Source organism: Anomaloglossus baeobatrachus, chromosome 2 (assembly GCF_048569485.1).
Source record: "Anomaloglossus baeobatrachus isolate aAnoBae1 chromosome 2, aAnoBae1.hap1, whole genome shotgun sequence".
Classification (NCBI taxonomy): domain Eukaryota; kingdom Metazoa; phylum Chordata; class Amphibia; order Anura; family Aromobatidae; genus Anomaloglossus; species Anomaloglossus baeobatrachus.
In genome coordinates this window covers 401,849,694-401,873,241 of record NC_134354.1, presented here as the reverse complement: position 1 = coordinate 401,873,241, position 23,548 = coordinate 401,849,694, and the positions used below count along the sequence as shown (strand labels likewise).

General features: G+C 48.0%; 1 protein-coding gene across 1 annotated transcript in view; it reads right to left on the bottom strand.

The window, feature by feature from the left end:
• Positions 1-23,548, bottom strand: part of IL22RA1 (interleukin 22 receptor subunit alpha 1) — a 46,313-nt gene that overhangs the window by 2,666 nt on the left and 20,099 nt on the right. Inside the window, 3 exon segments of the mRNA XM_075336097.1 lie at positions 2,899-3,020; positions 7,764-7,902; positions 14,803-14,984. Of these exon segments, the coding sequence (XP_075192212.1) occupies positions 2,899-3,020; positions 7,764-7,902; positions 14,803-14,984 (443 nt within the window).

The following is a 23,548-nucleotide window of genomic DNA, read 5'->3' as shown; positions in this document are numbered from 1 at the left end:
TCGGAAGGACCGATGTTACGATGTTGTTCCTCGTTACTGCGGCAGCATACATCGCTGTGTGTGAAGCCGCAGGAGCAAGGAACATCTCCTACCTGCGTCCTACGGCTCACGCCGGCTATGCGGAAGGACAGAGGTGGGCGGGATGTTTACGTCCTGCTCATCTCCGCCCCTCTGTTTCTATTGGCCGCCTGCCGTGTGACGTCGCTATGACGCCGCACGACCCGCCCCCTTAATAAGGAGGCGGTTCGCCGGCCAGAGCGATGTCGCAGGGCAGGTGAGTGCATGTGAAGCTGCCGTAGCAATAATGTTCGCTACGGCAGCTATCACAAGATATCGCAGCTGCGACGGGGGCGGGGACTATCGTGCTCGGCATCGCAAGCATCGGCTTTCGATGTCGTAGTGTGCAAAGTACCCCTTAGGGGCCAATTAGCAATATTAAATGACCACAGATTGGTATTTTAACAATTGGCGATTGTTTAATGACTTGTTTGAGAAAGGTTGTCCTATTTACACTTGATGATGTACCTCTGAAAACTGATTTTTTTGTGCAGAACAGAAGCTCATGTTGCCTGACGAGAGTTTTGTTCATTGATCAGCTGGTCGGCAGCCTAGTTATACTGGGAGATTCCGCTAAACGCTCGATAATCTTGCAGTGTAAATAGACTCTTACAGATTATCAATGTTTTCTGGATCTCTCAGCAGAGAAGTGGGTGCCTTTTCACAATTTCCTACTAGAACCATGGTTTTGAAGTTGTCATGTGAACTAAAGCAGTTGTCCTACATCTTATCATTTATTCACCAGATAAGTGATAAGTTGCTGAATGCTGTTGATTCCATCACTAGTACACCCACCAATTAGAAGAAACGAGAACAGATGTCCTGAGTCCATTTGATAGGAGTGGTGGTTGAGCACATGCACTTTTGCTTCATTCAAAGTCTGTCACACAGAGATTTTTACAAACTTTGCCGACCGTCATGGCAGCATCGTGACCTTTTCAGACTACTGATTCTGACACTCTGCCAATAACTTCTCTGGTGTCTGTGATCAACACAGACAGACTCAGGCATCAACCTGCAGATTGGTTATTCATAGCCAGGCTAACAAGTAAATGTCTCTTAGTCTGCTTGCTACTCTTCTTTTCTCACATGCTGTGGGGAAGCCAATCATATCTGTTCCCCTCCTATATATGCTGGCTAGATCCTTCCATCTATGCCAGCTATAGTTTATCTTGCTGGTCTGGTGAGGTGCTGTGATCCAGACTAATTGGTGGCTGTTATACTTGTTGCTAATTGCGGTTGTGGAGTTTACCTTTGTTGCCTTTCTGTTGTTACCTTCCTGCTCTTGCTCTACTCCTGAGTCTATTCCTACATAGTTACATAGGTTGAAAAAAGACCTAGGTCCATCTAGTTCAACCTTCCTGCACTAATTATATATTTTGTCACTAGGTCACTTATAACCAACAATGTTGTGTGTACTGAGGAAATCATCCAGCCCTTTTTTAAAAGCTGTTATATTATCAGACATTACTACCTCTTGTGGTAGGGCATTCCACAGTCTGACTGCTCTCACTGTAAAGAACCCTTTCCTATTTAGCTGCCAGAATCGCATTACTCGAAGTAAATGCCCCCTGGTCCTTAGTATTGTCTTTGGAAGAAATAAGTCATGTGCCAGTCCTTTATATTGACCACACATGTATTTATACATATAAATGAGATCTCCTCTGAGACGTCTTTTTTCTAAACTAAACAAATCTAACTTTTTCAACCTCTCATCATATGGGAGGCCTTCCATTCCTTGTAGTGTGCAGTGTGTCAAAGTTTTAGTTTTCCCTTGTCTGTCTTTATCTGTTTTCCATTACACTCCTGCCCTGTCCTTCCCTGGTGGGGGAGGGGAATCAGAGTAGTACTGGTCAGAAGCATAGCCAGGAACAGGAATGAGGCATCTCTACCCTCAGGAGTAACTCTGAGGTTTGGGATAGCCTAGGGTACCTTAGCATGAGGGACAACATAGGAGCCTCTGTCCCCCGCTATCCTAACAGTCACCTTGTGGCAGTCTATATGCCAAACGAAAATGGACAAGAATAGCCGTTAGCCTTCAATCCCATATACAATTTATGTAGTGGTATTGCACATGCTCAACCATCACTTCATGCAAACTGGGGATTCAGTATCTTCCCTCTCGTGTTTGAGGAACCTCAACATTCAGCAATTAATCAACTTTCCTGTAAATAAATCCAGATTCTATCTAAAAAGATAATGATATTAAAAATATAACAGTCAGTGCTAATTCAAAGTAGAAAGCAGATATAACCTTTGGGTCTGGCTGCAGACAACTTTAAAGTGGACAAAATTTAGCATTTATTATAGCTGCAATGTTAAGTAGGTATGGCTTGAAAAAAAACACTTGGATAGAAATTTCTAATGCAAAAAGACCAGTTGTACAAGTTCCAGGTGAAAAATGTTTAGTTGACCTGCATAAGAATGTAAAAATCGAAAGAATGTGTCTTTTTGTGACAGTGGGAATGTGACCTATTGTTGTCAAATCTTATGTATCAGTGCCATAAGGTTTCTTCATAATGAAGTAGGCCCTGAAAATATTTTATTGCCCAAAAATGGATTCACATGTCTATATTATACGGTTTGTGTACAGAACACAAAGCCTGGACCAACTGTAGGTTCCCTGACCCAAACTACACAGCGAACATTTCATACACGAACCATAAAATAGTTTGGGGTGAAATCCTGCTGACAGATTCCCTTTAACCCTTGTCACTAGACATGCCTGTATTTTCTATGATTTCATTAGTATTACCAAACAGCTTAAGACATTGATGAATATAAAGTCTTTGTATAACATATAACACAGAGGTAGATTATATTGGCCGGATGCATACTTACTAAAGAATGTGGTGTTCGCACTTGTTGTTTTATGTATTTACAGCTGAAAAAAAGGAATCCGGCACCCAAGACGGTGACAAAAACAGCAATCAGAATGGCAATCAATGTGATCAATGAATAATCTGCAAACAGAAAATATGCATGCATATAAAAAACGCCAAGAAATATCCTGCATACATTGCAACATATACTGTATATACATCTGAATATATATATATATATATATATATATATATATATATATATATATATATATAGAAATATACACACACACATACACACATATTGTGCTCAGTATAAATTTGTCAGAAAACCATTCTAAAAATTAATCCCACAAATGTGGGCAGCTAATTTCAAATAACATTTGTTATTTTGCACACTGAAAAAAATAATTTTCCAAGTTGTAAAAGAGAGTACACCCCAAAGAAAGTCTTAGCATCAAAGCTAAAGTTTAAATATATAATTACATACAACCAACATTTTTACTTACACTTAAGATTCTAAGTGATATATGTCTACAGCTTATAATACAGAATACTAATATGACAACATTAGATGCATTCACTATTTACTGTAAACAGTTATAAGGCTATGTGCCCACGGGGAAAGTGTCCTGCGGATATATTCGCAGGACATTCCGCAGGAGCTCCCAGAAAACTGCAGCACAACTTTCTCTGTTTCCATGCTGCGGATGTATTGCGGAATGTCCTGCGGATCTGTTGCGGTCATTCTTCATTGAGGATACACTACCATGGCTTCGGCACTGCATACTCAATGCAGAACAAGTGCTGGAGTGATCAGGGCATTCATACTTACCTCCATCACGCAGCACTTCACTCTCCGGCCGTGTCTGTCTGCCCTCTACAGGAGAAGGTGGGCAGGCCTGAACTAGCTCCGGCTGTCACATGACCGGAGCTTGTGCAGGACCCGCCCACTTCCTGTTCCTGGCTCCACTGCGCTCCTCTGCACCGGAGGAAGTGACTCCGGTGTCTTCTATCAAGACAGGTAACTATGGGACCCTGCGGAGAAATGCACAGGAATAATTCACATGCTGCAGATTTTTCTGCAGGGAAATCCACATTATTTCTGCTGGGGAAAAACCGTAGCATGGGCACAGCACTCCCCAAATGTCATAGAAATGGTTGGGGACTCGCTGTACTACGGATTTTTGAAAAATCCGCTGAATTTCCACGAAAAAATCGCTTCAAATTCCGCAAATTTTCCGCAGCGTGGGCACATAGCCTTATTAAAGTAATACAGTAACAATCTGTGCATGTTTCTCCAGCTTAAAAAACCCCTCATCAAAACTGACTCCTCAAATGTGCCCCTTTTTTCTTGACTATCTTGGAATTTCTGGATGGTTAGCAATCCTGCTTACTCTGGACATCATCTGCTGGGCGTGAGTAGGGATGCCCCTATTCACATTAGACTGTTGGATGTTCATGCCAATATCATTGGGTCTAGACAACATTTGTCTAATGTGCTTGGGGCTTTTTTAAGCTTTCTATGGGGGAAAATTAGCATCAAAATACATTTTTGATCAATGGTAGGAAATCCTAGTTATGTAAACTATACAAGCAGACATGCTCGGACTGGTCTACTGGGGGACCGGAGAAGCCCCCAGTAGGCCCTTGTTCCCTAGTAGGTCCTGACCCAGTCGAATGGGGTGTAAATGTAGCGCCCCTGAAGCCATCAAAAGCTACAAGGAACTGCATCCTGTCAAACATGCAGGGCCTACTCCCAGGGACCCAGAAGACCAGTGCCAGTAACACCAAAACACATATACAATTCCTGTTTTTCCCTTCCCCAGGAAGTGGTGACAGGCTAGGGTTGTACCCAATGGATGGCCACCTAGGGGTGGAGCCGATCCAGTCCACTAGACGGCAACCAAGGAGGAGGGGTCAGACAGTAAGTAAGTGGAAGTGAGCGGAGACGGACGTAACCGTACTGACGGAAGTGTGTAACAGTGACCTGTCTGGTGCAGGTGTGTGGTTGCCGAATGAGTACGGTGGAGTACTCTCGGAGCCATAGCACCGACGGGGTACAGAGCCCTAGGTTAGGAAAATGCTCCAGGCAGACCTGATAAAATCTGCACAGTGAGGGGACCATCCAGGATCTCACTGACCTTAAAGTCGGGGGCACCAGCAGTGACGGGAGAGCCTAGGACTGGAACAGAACACCGACCCTACAGGGTTCAAACTGCCTGTCGTGCGGACTGAGACTGAAAGACTACCAGGAGGGGACCCCCCAGACGCTCCAAGCCATGGGGAGCCACCAAACAGAGACAGGAGCAGGGGAAAGAAGCCACCAGGTTACGATACCGGCACTGGGATTAAGGGAACCAGTGGTCAGGACTAGCCTTCTTCGGGTTACCAGAAACCAGTTACACTGCAATCCCTTGTGTGGCCTACCTTCTTTCCACACCTAACTCCATCACCTATCCCCCTGGGACCTGGCCCTACTTGCAGAGGGCCCAACATTCAGGCTGCCATTAACATCAGCCCCAGCGGTGAGAGACTGGGGAGCGGTGGCTCCATCTACATAGCCGCAAACCACAAGTGGCGTCACGACAAAAACTTTATTATAATCCCCCTGTACATAACCCCTTTCAAGCGACCCCCCAGGATCACAAAACCAGGCAACGGCCAGCCAGTGGCATATCCCAGTGATACACCGCCTGGGCACGAGTACCCCATAGCCCTGGGACGAGTCATAACAATTATGGCTGCTCTACCAATGGCACCATTAGATTCAGCTAGATGTGTATCCTTAGATACGCACCAAGTTGAAAAGTATTGTGGGGCAGAGAACCATGGGCTCCCTGTTTCGCATTACATCCACACGCCACCAGTCCCAATTTTTGACGTTCAAATAAATGGTGGATGCTATTACTATATGGGTGCCACTGGGGAGGAGGACATTATTTGCCTTTCAGCATAAAAAATGGACATTAACAGTATAAGAGAGCACAAAGAGGAATTTTATTATACGGGCCCACAAATGTGGACACATGCATTAATACTATATGGGAACATGAGGGGGGGATTTCTACTGTGAGAGAGATAGAGATGACATCACTACTGTGAATTATTTAATTTTTGGGGACACTGTTACTGTGTCACTGAGCCAGTAGAACTGCCATAGTGCATTAGGGTGGCAGTATGGCACTTCTTCAACTGTCTGTAGAAGTGGGGAAGGTACTCTAGAAGCAATCAGCTATAGATGTCTGTATGTTTCATTCTATAATGTGAAGCCATGACCAGCAGAAGTGATAGAGGTCTGCATCGCATGAAGAAGAAAAGCAATGAGGAATTACTTCAGTTGGAGACATCACTGGCAAATCAATGGATTTATGGGTACACTTACACTATACACTATATACTATCTGGAGAGTTCCTGTGTAAAATGTCATCAAGATATAAGTTTTACCTGTATACTTACATCAATCTTCTAAGCGTGCAAAGGGAGACAGTGGTGATGTAAAACACAGTGAGTCACAAGATTGGTGGAGCAAATTGTTGGCTGTGTTCTGATCACCTTACTACGTATTGTCTGGGAGGTAGAGGTTTGCAAAGTGCTGGCAGTGATGTCACTCTTTTAATAATTAGGGCTATGATAACCTGATTAGTGAGACACTTAGGGGTACTTCTCACATAGCGAGATCGCTAGCGAGATCACTGCTGAGTCACAGGTATTGTGACGTACCAGTGACCTCATCAGCGATCTCGCTGTGTGTGACACTAAGCAGCGACCTGGCCCCTGCTGTGAAATCGCTGATTGTTACAAACTGTTCTGGTTCATTTTTTGCTTGTTGGTCTCCCGCTGTGCAGCACACATTGGCATGTTTGACGGCGGGAGACCAACGAGCACCAACTCTGTGTAAGCAGCGTTTGCTGGTAACCAGGGTAAATATTGGGTAACTAAGCAAAGCGCTTTGCTTAGTAACCCGATGTGTACCCTAGTTACATATACAGGGAGCCAGCAATGGCAGCCTGTAAGCGGTGTACCCTAGTAACCAGGGTAAATATCGGGTGACCAAGCAAAGCGCTTTTCTTAGTTACCCGATATTTACCCTGGTTACCAAGCACAGCATCATTACACGAGTCGCTGGTGGCTGGTGGCTTTTCATTGGCAAGAGCTGACTGTTTGACAGCTCACTAGCGACCCTGTAGCGACGTACCAGCGATCCTGACCAGGTCGTATCGTGGTCGGAATTGCTGGTACATCGTTTAGTGTGACGGTACCCTTAGTCCAGAGGAAGAAAAGGGTCCCACTACCAGTCACCCACTAATTTGCATATTCCTGGCCATATTAAATAAATGATTTTATGGAAATAAAACAATAGGCTTGATATAAGGTATCATAAGGTATGATAAAGGAAACGGGCCAGTTAGTGGTGAAGCTATCCGGTCCCTTAAATACTTGGGTTGAACCCTTTCCTGTCCTGTGACACACGATTACACAGTGGTAGAGATGCACTTAAAAGGCTTCACCAGTTAAAACAAGTTTTCATCTATCTATATAAGTAATAATCTAGGGTGGTCACTTGTGGAAATGTTGAACTTAATGCCTTGTGAGTTCTGCTTTCCTGAGAACTATCTACAATTTTAGGAATTAAGGAGTTACCCTAATTACATTTTCTAGATATTCTAGGTTCCGATAGCTTCCATGAACAGCTACTCATATCATTGTCTTCTGGTTCATAAATGGGGTCATGATCTGAGAAGCTCCTTCTCGAATGTATACATTACCTAAAGATTGATTACATACCATCTGCTTCTCTTTGATCATTAGAAAAATTAAACTGCTTATCGTCACCATAACAACATAACAAGTACGTGAAGAAAGCATATATATATTTTTACCTGGAAGGGTTCTCACCACAAAATATTGTATTTCACTTTTCCTGTCATTACCAATCGAAACATGCACAGTTCCATTATATTCCCTGTCCGAAGACAAGCCGGACACTTCAAATATTCTGTCTGTTTGGATCTTTTGCCACTGAAATGTAATTAAAGCAATGTTTACATGTATATAAATAAGTCTAATCACATTAGTCACCAATAATCACTGGGAAAAGCAAACCAAACCAATTGAAAGTTTCCAGATATGCCAAATATCATTTAGAGTAAAAGAGTTGTCCCTCCTCGGGGTACATGTCTTCAGTCACTCTGTGTGACTGCAGACTTGTGAATCCTCTTAGGCGGGCTTTGCACGCTGCGACATCGGTAACAATGTGTTACCGATGCTGCAGCGATAGTCCCGCCCCCGTCGCACGTGCAATATCTAGTGAAAGCTGTCGTAGCGATTATTATCGCTACGGCAGTTTCACACGCACATACCTGCCGTGCGATGTCCCTCTGGCTGGTGACCTGCCTCCTTCCTAAGGGGGCGGGTCGTGCGGCGTCACAGCGACGTCACACGGCAGGCGGCCAATTGAAGTGGAGGGGCAGAGATGAGCAGGATGTAAACATCCCACCCACCTCCGTCCTTCTCATTGCAGCAGGGAGGCAGGTAAGGTGATATTCCTCGCTCCTGCGGCTTTACACACAGCGATGTGTGCTCCCGCAGGAGCGAGGAACAACATCGCACCTGTCGCTGCACCGGCATTATGGAAATGTCGGAGGCTGCAGCGATGATACGATAACGACGCTTTTGCGCTCGTTCATCGTATCAAAAAGGATTTACACGTTGCGATATCGACTGCGACGCCGGATGTGCGTCACTTTCGATTTGACCCCATCGACATCGCACGTGCAATGTCGCAACGTGCAAAGCCGCCCTTAGTGTGCACATTGCACATTGCCAGGTTTTCCAGTGCTGGTGCCAAGAGTTGGCAGGCTCGTGACCCCAAGTATGCAATTTGCACATGTGAGGTCATGTGCCTACTAGACGTGCAGGCCCTTGCTCAATACAAGGGAATTGAGCGAAGTCAGATATGTCTACTTGGAATGTGGCCGAAACTATGCACATCACATATTTGCGGTCGCGTGACCCCCACTTCCGGCACTAGAAAATCCTGACAGTACGCGCACTATATGAGAACACACAAGTCTGCAGTCACATACAGTGACTGCAGGCTTGTACCCAAACGCCGGACAACCCATTTAACACATACAATTGAAACCAGAAGTTTACATACACTATCTAAAAAGACACATATGCATGTTTTTCCTCATTATCTGACATGAAATTAAAATAAACCTTTACCATTTTAGGTCAATTAAGATTACTGTCACGCTGTACTACTGGGTGTTCTGAGGAAGTGCAATACAAACTCCACTAGATGGCAGCAGAGTGGAGAAAGAGCAGAATAAACCTGCCCAGGAGTAGTACAGTGAAGTCACCACAAGGTGGCGATAGAATAGTCAGACAAGCCGGGACGGATACTACTGGTCAAATAAAGTACAGAGGAGCAATCAAACACGTAGTCAAAAACAAAGAATGAGGTCAAGAGCCTGTCAGTAATGGAGGTATCAGAGGGGAGAGACAGAATCAGGTCGGGCCAGAGCGCAAGTCAATATCAGGAAGTCAATGTACACAAAAAGGAGATAAGATAGGAGGGACGGGTTGGGAAGAGGTAAACAGACACAGGTAGGGGATCAGAGGAATGCGGTAGGACAGATTAGGAACTCACCAGAGCCAGCTACACACACCAAAGGCATAGAATATAACTGGCAAGGCACAAAGGGAAGAGTGGCCAGATATAGCATCCTGGGAACAGGAACGAGGCAGAGGGAAGTTAATCCTTGACATGATCAGGCCAGGGCTGGAATACTGCCAAAGCAGATACCAGCCTGGATCATGACAATTACCAAAATTATTTCTATTTTCCAAATGCCAGAATGAGAGAGATTGTTTTAACACTAGAAGTCCCAGGAATGTCGAGCTCCATAGGGTTCCAATGGTAGAAATGTCAAATGACCCCTCTCTGGGACTTCTAGTGTTAAGGCATTTGTATTACTTTCTGCAAAGTCAAATGTTTACATATACTATGCCTTTAAACAATATGGGACAAGTCATATGATGATGTCATGTCTTTGGAAGCTTCTGATTTTTTAGGTTTATTGGCAATATCTGAGTTAATTAGAGCCAAATCTGTGGATGTATTTTAATGCACACCTGAAACACACTGCTTCCATGTGTAGCATTATGGGAACATAAAAAAAATCAAACAAGATCTCAGGAAGAGGACTGTGGACTTGCACAAGTCTGGTTCATCTTTGGGTGCAATTTCCAGATACCTTAAGGTGCCTGGTTCATCTGTACAAACAATTATATGCAAGTACAAACAAGATGGTAATGTCCAGCCATCATACCGCTCAGGAAGGAGCTGGGTTCTGTGTTCCAAAAATGAACACGCTTTGGTCAGACATGTGCATAACAACTCAAGAACAAAAGTAAAAGACCTTGTGATGAAGCTGGCGGAAGCTGGTAAGATTGTGTCATTATCCACAGCGAAACGAGTACTGTATCAACATGGGCTGAAAGGCCAGTCTGCCAGAAAGAAGCCATTCCTCAAAAAGAAACAGCCAGATTAATGTTTGCAAATGCACACAGGGACAATTTTTTTTTTTTTTTAAATCTCCTGAGGTCTGACAAAACTAACATTGTGCTGTTTGGCCATAATGACCATCATTACATTTGGAGGAAAAATGTAGAAGCCTAAGAACACTATCCCAATCGTGACACAAAGGGGTGGAAGCATCATGTTGGTTGTTTTGCTGCAAGAGAGACTGTTGCACTACATAAAATAGATGGCATCATGAGGAAAGAAGATTATGTGGCAATACTGAAGCAACATCTCAAGACATCAGCCGGTAACTTAAAGCTTGGGTGGAAATGGGTCTTCCAAATGGACAATGACCCGAATCATACTGCCAAACTGGTTACAAAGTGGCTTAAGGATAACAAAGTCAATGTTCTGATGTGGCCATCACAAAACCCTGATCTCCCTGAAAATGTATGGGCAAAGCTGAAAAAGTAGGTGAATAGTTTATGCTGATTTCATGTCAGATAGTGAGAAAAACATGCATACAGTATGTGTATTTTTAGCTCGTGTATGTACACTTCTGGTTTCATCTGTATGTTCTTTTTAGTGTGTATATGAGAATATTTAAATTTTCCAACGCTAATGGTAATTATTGTTTGGATAAAGACAACCATTTTAATGATGCAATAAACAAAACAGAGAAAATCAAATAAAACATTGGCATACAGTCCTGGCCAAAAGTGTTGGCACTCTTGAAATTGTACCATAAAATGAAGTTTTTCTCCCAGAAAATTATTGCAATCCCATATATTTTGTTATACAAATAAGAGAAAAATAGGCAAATTGGACCTAATTTCACACAAAAGTCCCAAAATGGGTTGGACAAAAATGTTTTCACCTTTCCAAAATTGTGGTTAAACAACTTTGTTTCAAGCATGTGATGCTCGTTCAAACTCACCTCTGGCAAGTAACAGATGTGGGCAATATGAAAATCACACCTGAGACCAGATGAAAAGGGGAGAAGTTGACTCAATCTTTGCATTGTGTGTCTGTTTGTACCACAATAAGCATGGAGAACAGAAAGAGCAGAAGAGAACTGTCTGAGCATTCAAGAAACAAAATTGTTGAAAAATATCAACAATCTCAAGGTTACAAGTCCATCTCCAGAGAAGTTGATGTTCCTTTATCCATGGTGTGCAGCATAATCAAGAAGTTTACAATCCATGGCTTTATAGCTAATGTCCCTAGACTTCAGATAAAAATTGATGAAAGGTTGCAATGCAGGATAGTCTGGATGATAGATAAGAAGCCCCAATCAAAGTCCAAAGAAACTCAAGCAGTCCTGCAGGCTTAGGCGGGGTTTGCACACTAAGACATCGCAGGCCGATGCTGCGATGCCGAGTGCGATAGTCCCCGCCCCCATCGCAGCAGCGATATGTGGTGATAGCTGGCGTAGCGAAAGTTATCGCTACGCCAGCTTCACACACACACTCACCTGCCGTGCGACGTCCCTGTGGCCGGCGACCCGCCTCCTTGTTAAGGGGGCGGGTCGTGCGGCGTCACTGCGACGTCACACGGCAGCCGGCCAATCAGAGCGGAGGGGCGGAGATGAGCAGGATGTAAACATCCTGCCCACCTCCTTCCTTCCGCATATCCTACGGAAGCCGCAGTGAGGCCGGTAGGAGACGTTCCTCGCTCCTGCGACTTCACACACAGCGATGTGTGCTGCCGCAGGAGCTAGGAACAACATCGGACCGTCGCGTCAGCGTAATCATGGATTACGCCGACGCTACACCGATGATACGATTACGACGCTTTTGCGCTCGTTAATCGTATCATCCAGGCTTTACACACTGCGATGTCGCATGCGATGCCGGAAGTGCGTCATTTTCAATTTGACCCCACCGACATCGCACCTGCGATGTCGCAGTGTGCAAAGTGCCCCTTAGGGTGCATCATTGTCAGCACAAACTATCCGTCGACATTTAAATGAAATGAAATGGTAGGAGACCCAGAAGGACCCCACTGCTGACACAGACATAATAAAGCTAGACTGCCATTTGCCAAAATGTATGTGAATAAGCCCAAATCCTTTTGGGAAAGCATCTTGTCAACAGATGAGACCAAGATAGAGCTTTTTGGTAAGCACATCATTCTCAGGCCCATTTTTGAAGTTTTGTGTGAAGTTATGTCCAGTTTCTTTTGTGTTGTTCCAATACACAAAAAGGAAATAAACATACATAATTGCAATAATTTTGGGGGATAAAATAATTCATTTTCTGGAACAATTTTAAGTGTGCCAACACTTTTGGCCATGACTGTATTATAGCTGAATAGTTGGTAATGCTATAATGACCTATTGAAAGGAGCTCATTTCCTCTGGCAGCTCTTTATCAAAATAAGGCTATAGCCATCTTTGTAGGATATCCAGTAGTATTTTTCTGGCATGAGGATTGAGTGCAATAGTCTGATTATTTCCCCAGGCGGTATCATGTCACTTCAATGAAATTGAAATAAACACTGATCTTGTCCAGTCCTTGGGCTATTTACCAGTTGACCATATCTGTAGACAGAGGTGTGTGATAAAATTAACTGCTGCCTCAGAAAACGTTTTTAGCTTTATTGGAATATTGTCACATCTAGTTGCTTTGTTTTTTGGCAGAAGTGTTATCGCAGCAACGACATTGTCTTTCAAGTTGTTTGGTTCACTATCATTTCCAGTCTCAGTTTCTTGCCCTATCACTGAGTTATTCTTGTAAAGGTGCTCCGTATACTTTCCATATTTCCTTGATCTGTTCTCAGTTAGTTTATTTCAGATGGTGTCTTTCAACATTCCCACTTTTGATTGAAACTTTCTTTGTATCTCTTTGATCTTTTGGTATGCATTCCTGGTCTTGCCCTTCAAATGGTTATTTTCTATCTCTGTACATATATTTTGGTATTAAAGTTCTTTGTTTGAATGTGTCCCTAGTCTTTTACTGATGTTGTCTTTGTACTGCTTGTTACCTTTTGCTATCGTTCTTTCTTCGATGATCTTTAGGGTCTCTTCTGTTAACCATGGCATTTCTGCCTTTTGTTTATTGTCTTTTTGTATTGTTGTCAGTAATAATATATTTTGTATGTGTAGATAATTCTTCAGGCTTTCTTTGATCCATGTCCAGTCATGTGCAGACACTTCCAAAAGACTTCAGATATTTTGCGCAAATTGAAGTTCGAAATGACCTGTTTTTTAGTCCATTAGTTCAACTTGACTCTAATCTTTGCTGTGAAAAGTTCATGATCCGTTCCACAGTCAGCTCCTGGCCTTCTTTTCACTGTAAGGATTGACGACCTCCATCTTTAGCAGACACATGTGTAGTCAATCTGACTACCTGAATGGTAGACCCAATGTTCTTTTGACTGGAAATGTCCGGATTGAATCCATCTTAGTTTGCTAATTCCAAGTAAGTCTAGTCCTGTTCTGTCCATTATGGCTTTGACGATGTCAAGATTGCGTTGGTTCTTGGTTCATACACTCCATGTTCTGAACTTTATAATATCTCTGCAGCTTTTTCTTCTTACTTTTCAACCAAGGGATATTTGCACCAATTTGGTAAATACCTTTCTTGTCATGTTCATTTTCAAAAGAGGTAGGAAGTAAAGTTAGGACACTATCACCATATGATGAATACTCTGTTTGGCAATGCTAGTGTTAACTTCCTATGCCCAGTGGGAGGTCAGTCAAGGCAAAGTTGTGATCACAGACTGTGATTTTGACTGTAACTAGTCACTGGCAGCTACCAACAATACATTAAAATGTTATTATTTTACTTTCTCGCTCATAGTAAAACTAGGTATTATGATCATTACTACCATCATGCCAGTGGTTTAATGACCACAATCTTGATGGCAGGTTTCCTTTAAAGGGAATCTGTCGGAAATAATTTGCTATGTTATTTAAGAGCATCATGATGTATTGTAGGAGACCCTGATTCCAGCAATGTATAAACCTACTGGACTGTATTTTGCTGTTTCAGTACAATTAGTGTTTATCAACAGGAGTTTATGACTACAGGACAAACTGCCTCATGCCTCCTAGTTCAAACACACCCCAACACTGATTAGCAGCTTCTGTCACTATACAATGTAAACAGAAAGTTAATGTGGGGGAGGCAAATGGGGGTTATACAGGGTTCAACATCTCAGCTCAGATAAAACTGCAGCAGGGAAAACTGTGATTCTATCATAACTGCTGTGCCCAGAAAATTAAATGACTAATCAGTGGAAATAGATTCTCTGCCCCTACATCATGCTGGTGTCTAATTACATAGAAAAAAACTGCCGTCAGACTTCCTTTAAAGATCCTTCCTTTGACCAACCTTTCACTCTAGCAGTTTGTGACTATAGCTGGTGGCAGAAATACAACTTACTTTGTCTTGTTTCTCAGGGTTGAAAAAATTCAAATGATACTTGAAATGATCATTTTTGTAAAGCTCTTCTACTGTTACTGGCCGCTCGTCTTTACCCATTATTGGCACAGAGGGAGTGGACACGAGAATTGTTATTGAATTCACATGCTGAATGTAGTTCAGTTTTGGTAAAATCAAATATGCTGCAAAGAGGAACAAAAAATATCTTAACAATCAGTGATATTGGTCATTTTTAAAAGATGACTGACTCGCCCACCCCAGGGCTATGGGACACCCGGTGCCGGACTGGACTAGTCCGGTGGTAGTCAGTGGTGGCTGGGCCCGGCTCCGTGGCCCTGGTGGGTGTCAGTAGAATAAGTGGCTTAAGTTAAAGTTTGTGTTCGTGACGCCACCTGTGGTATGCGGCTAATAAGCCGCCGCTGCTGTGTGAGGCCTCCGGGATGATATTATGGCAGCAATGGTAGTACTGCTCCCCACAGGTGGAGCAATGCCCGGGGCACGGTTGGTGCTTGTAAATGTCTATGCAGATGAAATAACTGAGGCAACTTCAGAGGTGCAGTTCAAGTTCTTTTACTCACAGTTCTTGTCAGGGCAGGCAGAACCCTTGGACTGCTGGGACCGCTGTCAGGGACCTCCGTCTTCTGGGTGATTCAGAGTGTGAAATCTGGTACCCTCTCTCTTAGTGTCTCTTTCTCTGCTGTCTTCACTAGCCTTGCCTTTGTTAAGATGGACTTGGCTTGGCCTCCATTACAGCCTCCAGGCTGGGGGGTCACCTGTCGGCTGATTACCCCTTTTTTGAAGGGCTGCTCTGGGTTCTGGCCCTGGGAGCTTACAACGTCCCTGGGCCTCGGTTTTTACTGTTTGGAGATTGTCTTTTCACTCCTCCAGTCTCTAGGGACCGTCCCCTGTCGCAGCTAATCACTCCACCGATGTCACTGTGGACCAGGCCACCGCAGCCTGCAGCTACTCGTAGCGCCTCTGGGCCCTCGGCTTCGGTACCCAACAAGGACAGCTCGTGGTACCTACAGGACTACCCGCGGCCCTGCGACCCTTTCTTTCCTTCTCTTCTTTCTCCTCCTTGCCTGCCTCAGCAGGCCTCCTCCTCCCTCCTTTCTCTCGTTCTTCTCCTCCAACTACATGCTGCTTCTCTCACTCCCTGAGGTAAACTGAAACTAACTTGACCTTCCTTTCTCTATCTGCTCTCTGGTCTCCTCCCACCTCCCCAGTTGCTAAGCTACCACCCTATGGGAGCAGGGATGGGTCTTACAGCCCCTCTCAGCATGCAGCATGGGAGGGTTGCCTGCCACTTTCCCTGGTCCTGTGTGTCCCTAGCAATGGGTGTAGTGTGGATTTACCAGGGGACCGGAGTTCACTCTCTTCCTCTCCCAGAATGGGGCATCACACCGCTGATGGGGTGCAATGACCTGTGGCGGCGGAAGCCTCAGGGGCGCCACACTCCCCCACAGCAAATCCCAGCACGTCCTCGGGCTGAAAAACAACAAAAACATGTGGAGAAACTGCAAAAACATTTTTGTATGCAATAACATAAAACAGTAAAACATTTCTTCCCTTTATGGGAGGCACATATCAGTGAACGTTGCGAACTTCTTATAAAGAAACTATGTGTGCACTTTCAGTTCATTGCACAGTTTGGGCACTTCCCCCATAATTCTGGTAGGGGGCACAACGGGTGCAACTATAGACATTTTCGGCTACAACAAGTCCAGTAGCCCGGCAGTTCGTTTCTTTCAATCAAACAATAATGGGACAAATCAACCAGCCATTAAGTCCAATGGCCTGGTTACATAGGACACATAAACAACATACCAGCCACTAAGTCCAGTGGCCTGGTAGGACATGACACATACACTTCCACCGGGGCCCACATTCCAGTTCAGTGGCCCGGTAGCACATCATGGGGGGTGACGTCTTCAAAAAGAATCAGGGGCAGTACAGTAGGAAAGGGTGTCATCTTCGAAAAGAATCAAGGGCAAAACACAGCAGGAAAGGGTGTCGTCTTCGAAAAGAATGAGGGGCAGACAGGGGCTATCTACAGTTCAGCATCTCTTCATCTTTACTTGTAGGGATTCTTCTCCGGCTCCCCACCTGGCAGCAGGTAGACAGAGGTCAGCACAGTCTGCGTCTGCTGGTCTTGGCGGGCCGCGCCTGGCATGGCGGCGGCCTGTATTGAAGTTGCTGCTGTGACCGATTCTTGACGGGCCGCACCTGGCGTGGCTGCGGCCTGGGCTTGGCGGGCCGCATCTGCGGCGTGGATTAACGTCGCCGCTGCGGCGGGATCTTGCTGATCCGAGCGGGGTATCGCTGCTGGGGCCTGAGCTGGACGGGCCGGGCTTGGCGTCGCTGCTGCGGTGTGGATGGGCGTCGCTCCGGCGGCGAAATCTTGGCGGGCCGCACCTGGCGTGGCTGCGGCCCGGATCGGCGTCGCCGTGCTGGGCATCTCTCCAGGGACCGCGGGCATGGCAGCGGGGGTTGGGGCTCTCGCGCCGGCAGGGGCATTAAATGACTCACCCCTCAGTTGCATCTCCGGTGTTCTGGTGGTCGCTGCTCCGTGCGTCGCTTGCCGGATCTGCTGCATCACCTTTGCTGCGATAAGGTACATTTTCTTTATCTGCTGGTCTGGCATTTAGACTCTCTCTGCCAGCCTGCCAGCTTATCTAGTCGCCATTTCTTCTTCCTCCGCCTTCCATGGCGGGCACTGCTTCGTGCTCTTTTCTTGGACAAGGGGGCGGGGCTTCTCTTCGCGCCCTTTCTTTTTTCACGCCCCCCTTCTTCCCGCGCTCAGCAGCGCTAATGGCGGCGGTTTCTCAGTAAAGTACACAGTCTGTCACACGGTTCTTCAGACGCACAGTACCCGGTTAGACCGGGCACGAAATCCTGTTCGTGACGCCAAAAGTTGACTCGCCCACCCCAGGGCTATGGGACACCCGGTGCCGGGCTGGACTAGTCCGGTGGTAGTCAGTGGTGGCTGGGCCCGGCTCCGTGGCCCTGGTGGGTGTCAGTAGAATAAGTGGCTTAAGTTAAAGTTTGTGTTCGTGACGCCACCTGTGGTATGCGGCTAATAAGCCGCCGCTGCTGTGTGAGGCCTCCGGGATGATATTATGGCAGCAATGGTAGTACTGCTCCCCACAGGTGGAGCAATGCCCGGGGCACGGTTGGTGCTTGTAAATGTCTATGCAGATGAAATAACTGAGGCAACTTCAGAGGTGCAGTTCAAGTTCTTTTACTCACAGTTCTTGTCAGGGCAGGCAGAACCCTTGGACTGCTGGGACCGCTGTCAGGGACCTCCGTCTTCTGGGTGATTCAGAGTGTGAAATCTGGTACCCTCTCTCTTAGTGTCTCTTTCTCTGCTGTCTTCACTAGCCTTGCCTTTGTTAAGATGGACTTGGCTTGGCCTCCATTACAGCCTCCAGGCTGGGGGGTCACCTGTCGGCTGATTACCCCTTTTTTGAAGGGCTGCTCTGGGTTCTGGCCCTGGGAGCTTACAACGTCCCTGGGCCTCGGTTTTTACTGTTTGGAGATTGTCTTTTCACTCCTCCAGTCTCTAGGGACCGTCCCCTGTCGCAGCTAATCACTCCACCGATGTCACTGTGGACCAGGCCACCGCAGCCTGCAGCTACTCGTAGCGCCTCTGGGCCCTCGGCTTCGGTACCCAACAAGGACAGCTCGTGGTACCTACAGGACTACCCGTGGCCCTGCGACCCTTTCTTTCCTTCTCTTCTTTCTCCTCCTTGCCTGCCTCAGCAGGCCTCCTCCTCCCTCCTTTCTCTCGTTCTTCTCCTCCAACTACATGCTGCTTCTCTCACTCCCTGAGGTAAACTGAAACTAACTTGACCTTCCTTTCTCTATCTGCTCTCTGGTCTCCTCCCACCTCCCCAGTTGCTAAGCTACCACCCTATGGGAGCAGGGATGGGTCTTACAGCCCCTCTCAGCATGCAGCATGGGAGGGTTGCCTGCCACTTTCCCTGGTCCTGTGTGTCCCTAGCAATGGGTGTAGTGTGGATTTACCAGGGGACCGGAGTTCACTCTCTTCCTCTCCCAGAATGGGGCATCACACCGCTGATGGGGTGCAATGACCTGTGGCGGCGGAAGCCTCAGGGGCGCCACATGACTATAGCTACATAGTCATAAATTATTCTTGTACAATAATATATTATAGACTATAAGACTATATCACACCTACAAACTTTACTAGGCATAGTATAGCAAAAAATCTAACAAAACATATTTCTCCAAAAATAAGACACTCTTATATTTTTTTTTGCCCCAAAAAATGCACTAGGACTTATTTTTAGGGTAGGGCTTATTCTCAAGAAAACATGGTTGGAGGAAAGTTTACCACCCAAAAAATGCAGATCCCTTTCCAAGAATATCATACTTATTAGACCCAGGGTGTCTGCATCGCTCCCAAGTCCTCCTGCGATGTTTGGCAGGTGCACCCAGCAAGTATGCTGCACATCGTCCTTCCCTGCTTCTAGTGAACACTCACATACATCAGATTGCGCACATACACACACACACACACACACACACACACACACACACACACACACCAGATTGCACGCACACACTCATCACAGCCGGCGATACCAATTACTTCTGGCCAGCAGAGGAAGCTGTGCTGGAATCCATAGAGGACCTGTGGTGAAACCACAATGCATTCCACCGCAGGTCCTCCATGCGTTCCACCACAGGTCCTCGAGCTCCATCGCACTGTGTCCCAGGTTCCTCTGCCGGCCAGAAGTAATCGGTATCGCCGGATATGGGGAGTGTGTGGGTGCACGATCTGATGTGTGTGTGCGATCTATTGTGTGTACGGTCTGATGTGTGTGGGTGTATGATCTGATGTTTGTGGGTGGAACTGCAGGTTCTTGATGTGTTCCACTGCAGGTCCTCCCATTCGGTGTCTGGTGAGTATGATTGCGGGGTCTTCTGTCTATTTTCTTCTCTCTTTTCGGGGTGTCTTTCTATAATGAAGTGTCCTGCAGTATTCTTTAACTTTTTTTTAGCTGTATGGACACTTCATTATTGAATCGTGACTAGGGCTTATTTTAAGGATAGGGCTTATGTCGCGGGCGGGGAGGAGGGTGTCAGCACACTACGCTCACCCCTTCTGCTCAGGTCCTGCGGCTGCTGCTCAGTGGTGGCTCGAGCTGTGGGCCGGATCCCGGGGGTTCTCGAGCGGCGCTCCTCGCCCGTGAGTGAAAGGGGATTGTTGGGTGTGGGAATTGTTTATTGTCCGTGATGCCACCCACGGTTGTGGTGATTTCACCACCGCTGCTCAATATGGGGATCCCCGGAATGGTGATGCGGAGCAGCCAGGTGTTGTGTTGCCCCTCCGTGGGTAGGGGTTGGTGATCCCGGGGCCCGGTGATGGTGAGGAAGGTGCAGGGCCTGGTGGGCGCAGGGACGCGGGGGCAGCGCTGTGCCTTGTGGCACTGTGGTACTCACTCAGCCTGAGACGTTGACACAGTTTTACGGTAAACCACACGGCTGGAAAGACAGTTCCCACGGACGGCTGCACTTGCTCTCCCAGTAGGTGACGGTGATGTCCTTCTTCCTTGCACCTTTGTTTCTGTGTTGGTAGCGATGGATTCCCACCGGTAACCCGCTCCCCGACTTCAAGCTGGGCCAGAGGAGCTCTACTCTTTGCCCGCAGGCGCTGGCCCTGAGAGACTGGTGCCCTGGCGGTGGCGGTGTCTCTCCTACTCTGGTTGGGCTGTTGCCTTCAATCGGGACTTGGTTGTTGGGGGATCTACGTCCCCTTCACTGACAGATTTGGCAAATTATGGCGACTCCTAGCCTTGCCGGGGTCCGAGAGGCCCCTGCCCTGGTGCTGACTGTCCTTCGGTACACTGCTCCAGACCGCCGGGCCACTACCCGTCCGCGGTCCTTCCAGGAACTTCCAAACGGTCCCCCTCCAGAAAGTCACCGCCGTTGCTGACCTTGCTGACCTGTCCTGCACACAGCTGGACTACTTCAGGCTTTCTTTCTGTCACCACTCTTGCTTCTTTCTACTTTCACTACTTGCCTACTCCTTTCACTTCCTCCTCCTAAAACTGAACTCCTCACTCCTGCTCCTCCCTGAGCTTTCTGCCTGGTTTCTCCCGCCTCCAGAGCTGTGAACTCCTCGGTGGGCGGAGCCAACCACCTGGCCCACCCCCTGGTGTGAATCATCAGCCTCTGGAGGAAGGCAACAAGGATTTTTGGTTAGCTTTGCTGTTCCTAACTGGGATGTAGGGTGTGGTGGTGTGTTGACCTGTGTCCCCTGGCTTGCCCAGGGCGACACATTCCCCCTTAGCAAAATGCAGACCGTCCGCGGGCTGCCGTCCAACACCGGTTTTATTTTTCTGTAAAAGATAACAGGGTAAAATAACATATTTACATTTTTAATGAATCTTCCCATAACGGGAGGCACATTTCTTAAACGTTGCAAACGGTTTACGGTTACGGTTTCCGCTCTCTCCCACCCAAGCAACCTGGCCCTGATGCTGCCCCTAAAGCCCAGGCAGCACCCCTTGACCCACACTCCAGCACACGGTACCCGAGCGGGATCTGTCCTTCCCCTCCAGAGGGTAGTCACCGGTTCCTTTGATGGCTGGGCCCCAGCCTGCTCTGCTGAGGGCCCTCCCTCCAACCTGCCTCTCCGGAGGCGGCATTGCGGAAACGGTAACGGCAAACAACTTATTTACAAGCCACTTAACGTTTGTGGTTGCCCTGCAAGTTCACGGGCTTGTCCATGAGCAGTTCCTCATGCAAAACTTTTCAAACGGTCCCCACTGGGACAACGGTGCCGGCTCCAGCCGGTTGCAAATCACTTTTGACAATCAGGTTAGGTACTCGGTAATCATCTTTCATCATTTTCAGAACTTTTTCAAACTTTTCAACAAACAAACAAGTGGTCCCAACGGGGACTGGACAACGGTGCTCCGCTGCCCTACTCCAGGCCTTCAGCTTCATCCGAGGGAGGGGGTGCAGGACTCACTCTGCTCTCCTGGCTGCCCCGCAGCTTCACATCCAGGGCAAACCACCCCCTCTCTCCGCAGTGTCGGGTGTACCGAACAAGGTCTCCCGGCATTAGGTTGCGGCCGGGATGCTCCTCAGGCAGGTGGGCATTCACATCCCGCCGGGCTACAAACACTTCGGCCTCCAGGCCCGGCTCGTAGATGAACCCGTAGCCCCGGCGGACATCAAACCGCCTCACCTGCCCCTCGTACAGCGGTCCCCGGACACGGAACGTGGCCTGGCGGAGATTCTCCTTCTCCCTTATCGCTCTGGCCACCAGCTCGGCCTTCCTCCGTTCCCTCTCAGCGATCTCCAGGCCCAGCGGTACCGGCTCCCTATCCCAATACGGCGCTGCTGCAAGCGCCGGCGCACGGGTCGGGCCCCGCGGGACATCCTGGACGTTGCCCACTGTCAGGAATCTGGGCGGCATGTCCCGCGGTGTCTTGGCCTTGGGCGCTGCCTTACAGCAACAACCCGGCGCTACCTCAGCCGAGGTGTGTGGGGGATGGGCATAGGGGCTTTCCGCTGCTGGGCCTTCGGCTCGGAGCGGGTCATCGGCTCCGGCTCGGGGGATTTTTCAGGGGATGCCTCCGGTTCAACCTTCGGAATCTTCCACGGTAACACCTCCGGTTTACTGCGGGCTCCGGCTACAGGTCGGTCCGCCTGGGTGGGGACGCTGGGTATTGCTACCGGTTGCGGTGGTAGCAGGCCTAGTGGCGGGGTCACGGCCTCCGAGACGGGTGGCGAGGGAGGCAACGGGGGGAGAGGGCTTGGACCGGGCCCCGCAGCCACGATGACCGGCCCTTCCAGGGCATCGGGACGTGGGTCACTCACCCTCCCTTTCTCCGCTTCCTCCTCGCGTCTCCGCACGGTGGCTATAACGTCCGCCATGTCGGTCTCCCACTCCTCCATGAGGAGCTGCATCCTGACCTGCAGCCGTTGGTAGAGCTGCGCGGTCCGGATTTCCACCCACGCCGCGGTTCCAGGCGCGGGGGCTACGGTGTCGCGGGACGGCATCCACATGATGGCTTCTTCTTCCAGGAATGGTATGTCTGCAGAGTCCTGGCATCCCTGCTTTTATAGCTGCAGCTACATGCGTCCAGCCGCCATCGCGTCCCCCTTAGCTCTTTTCGGCCCCTCCTCTCCCGGGACGGGGTTTTGGCCTTCGCGCCTCTACTACTCGAGAAGACGCTCGAGCGGGAACTTTTCGCGCCAAAGATGGCGGCTTCTGAAATTTTTCTGCCGGATATCTCCAGCGGTAAGAAGGCGCACCTCTACCAAACGGCAGAGCGGTAAGATCCTGTTCGTGACGCCAAGTTGTCGCGGGCGGGGAGGAGGGTGTCAGCACACTACGCTCACCCCTTCTGCTCGGGTCCGGCGGCTGCTGCTCAGTGGTGGCTCGAGCTGTGGGCCGGATCCCGGGGGTTCTCGAGCGGCGCTCCTCGCCCGTGAGTGAAAGGGGATTGTTGGGTGTGGGAATTGTTTATTGTCCGTGACGCCACCCACGGTTGTGGTGATTTCACCACCGCTGCTCAATATGGGGATCCCGGGGATGGTGATGCGGAGCAGCCAGGTGTTGTGTTGCCCCTCTGTGGGTAGGGGTTGGTGATCCCGGGGCCCGGTGATGGTGAGGAAGGTGCAGGGCCTGGTGGGCGCAGGGACGCGGGGGCAGTGTGGTACTCACTCAGCCTGAGACGTTGACACAGTTTTACGGTAAACCACA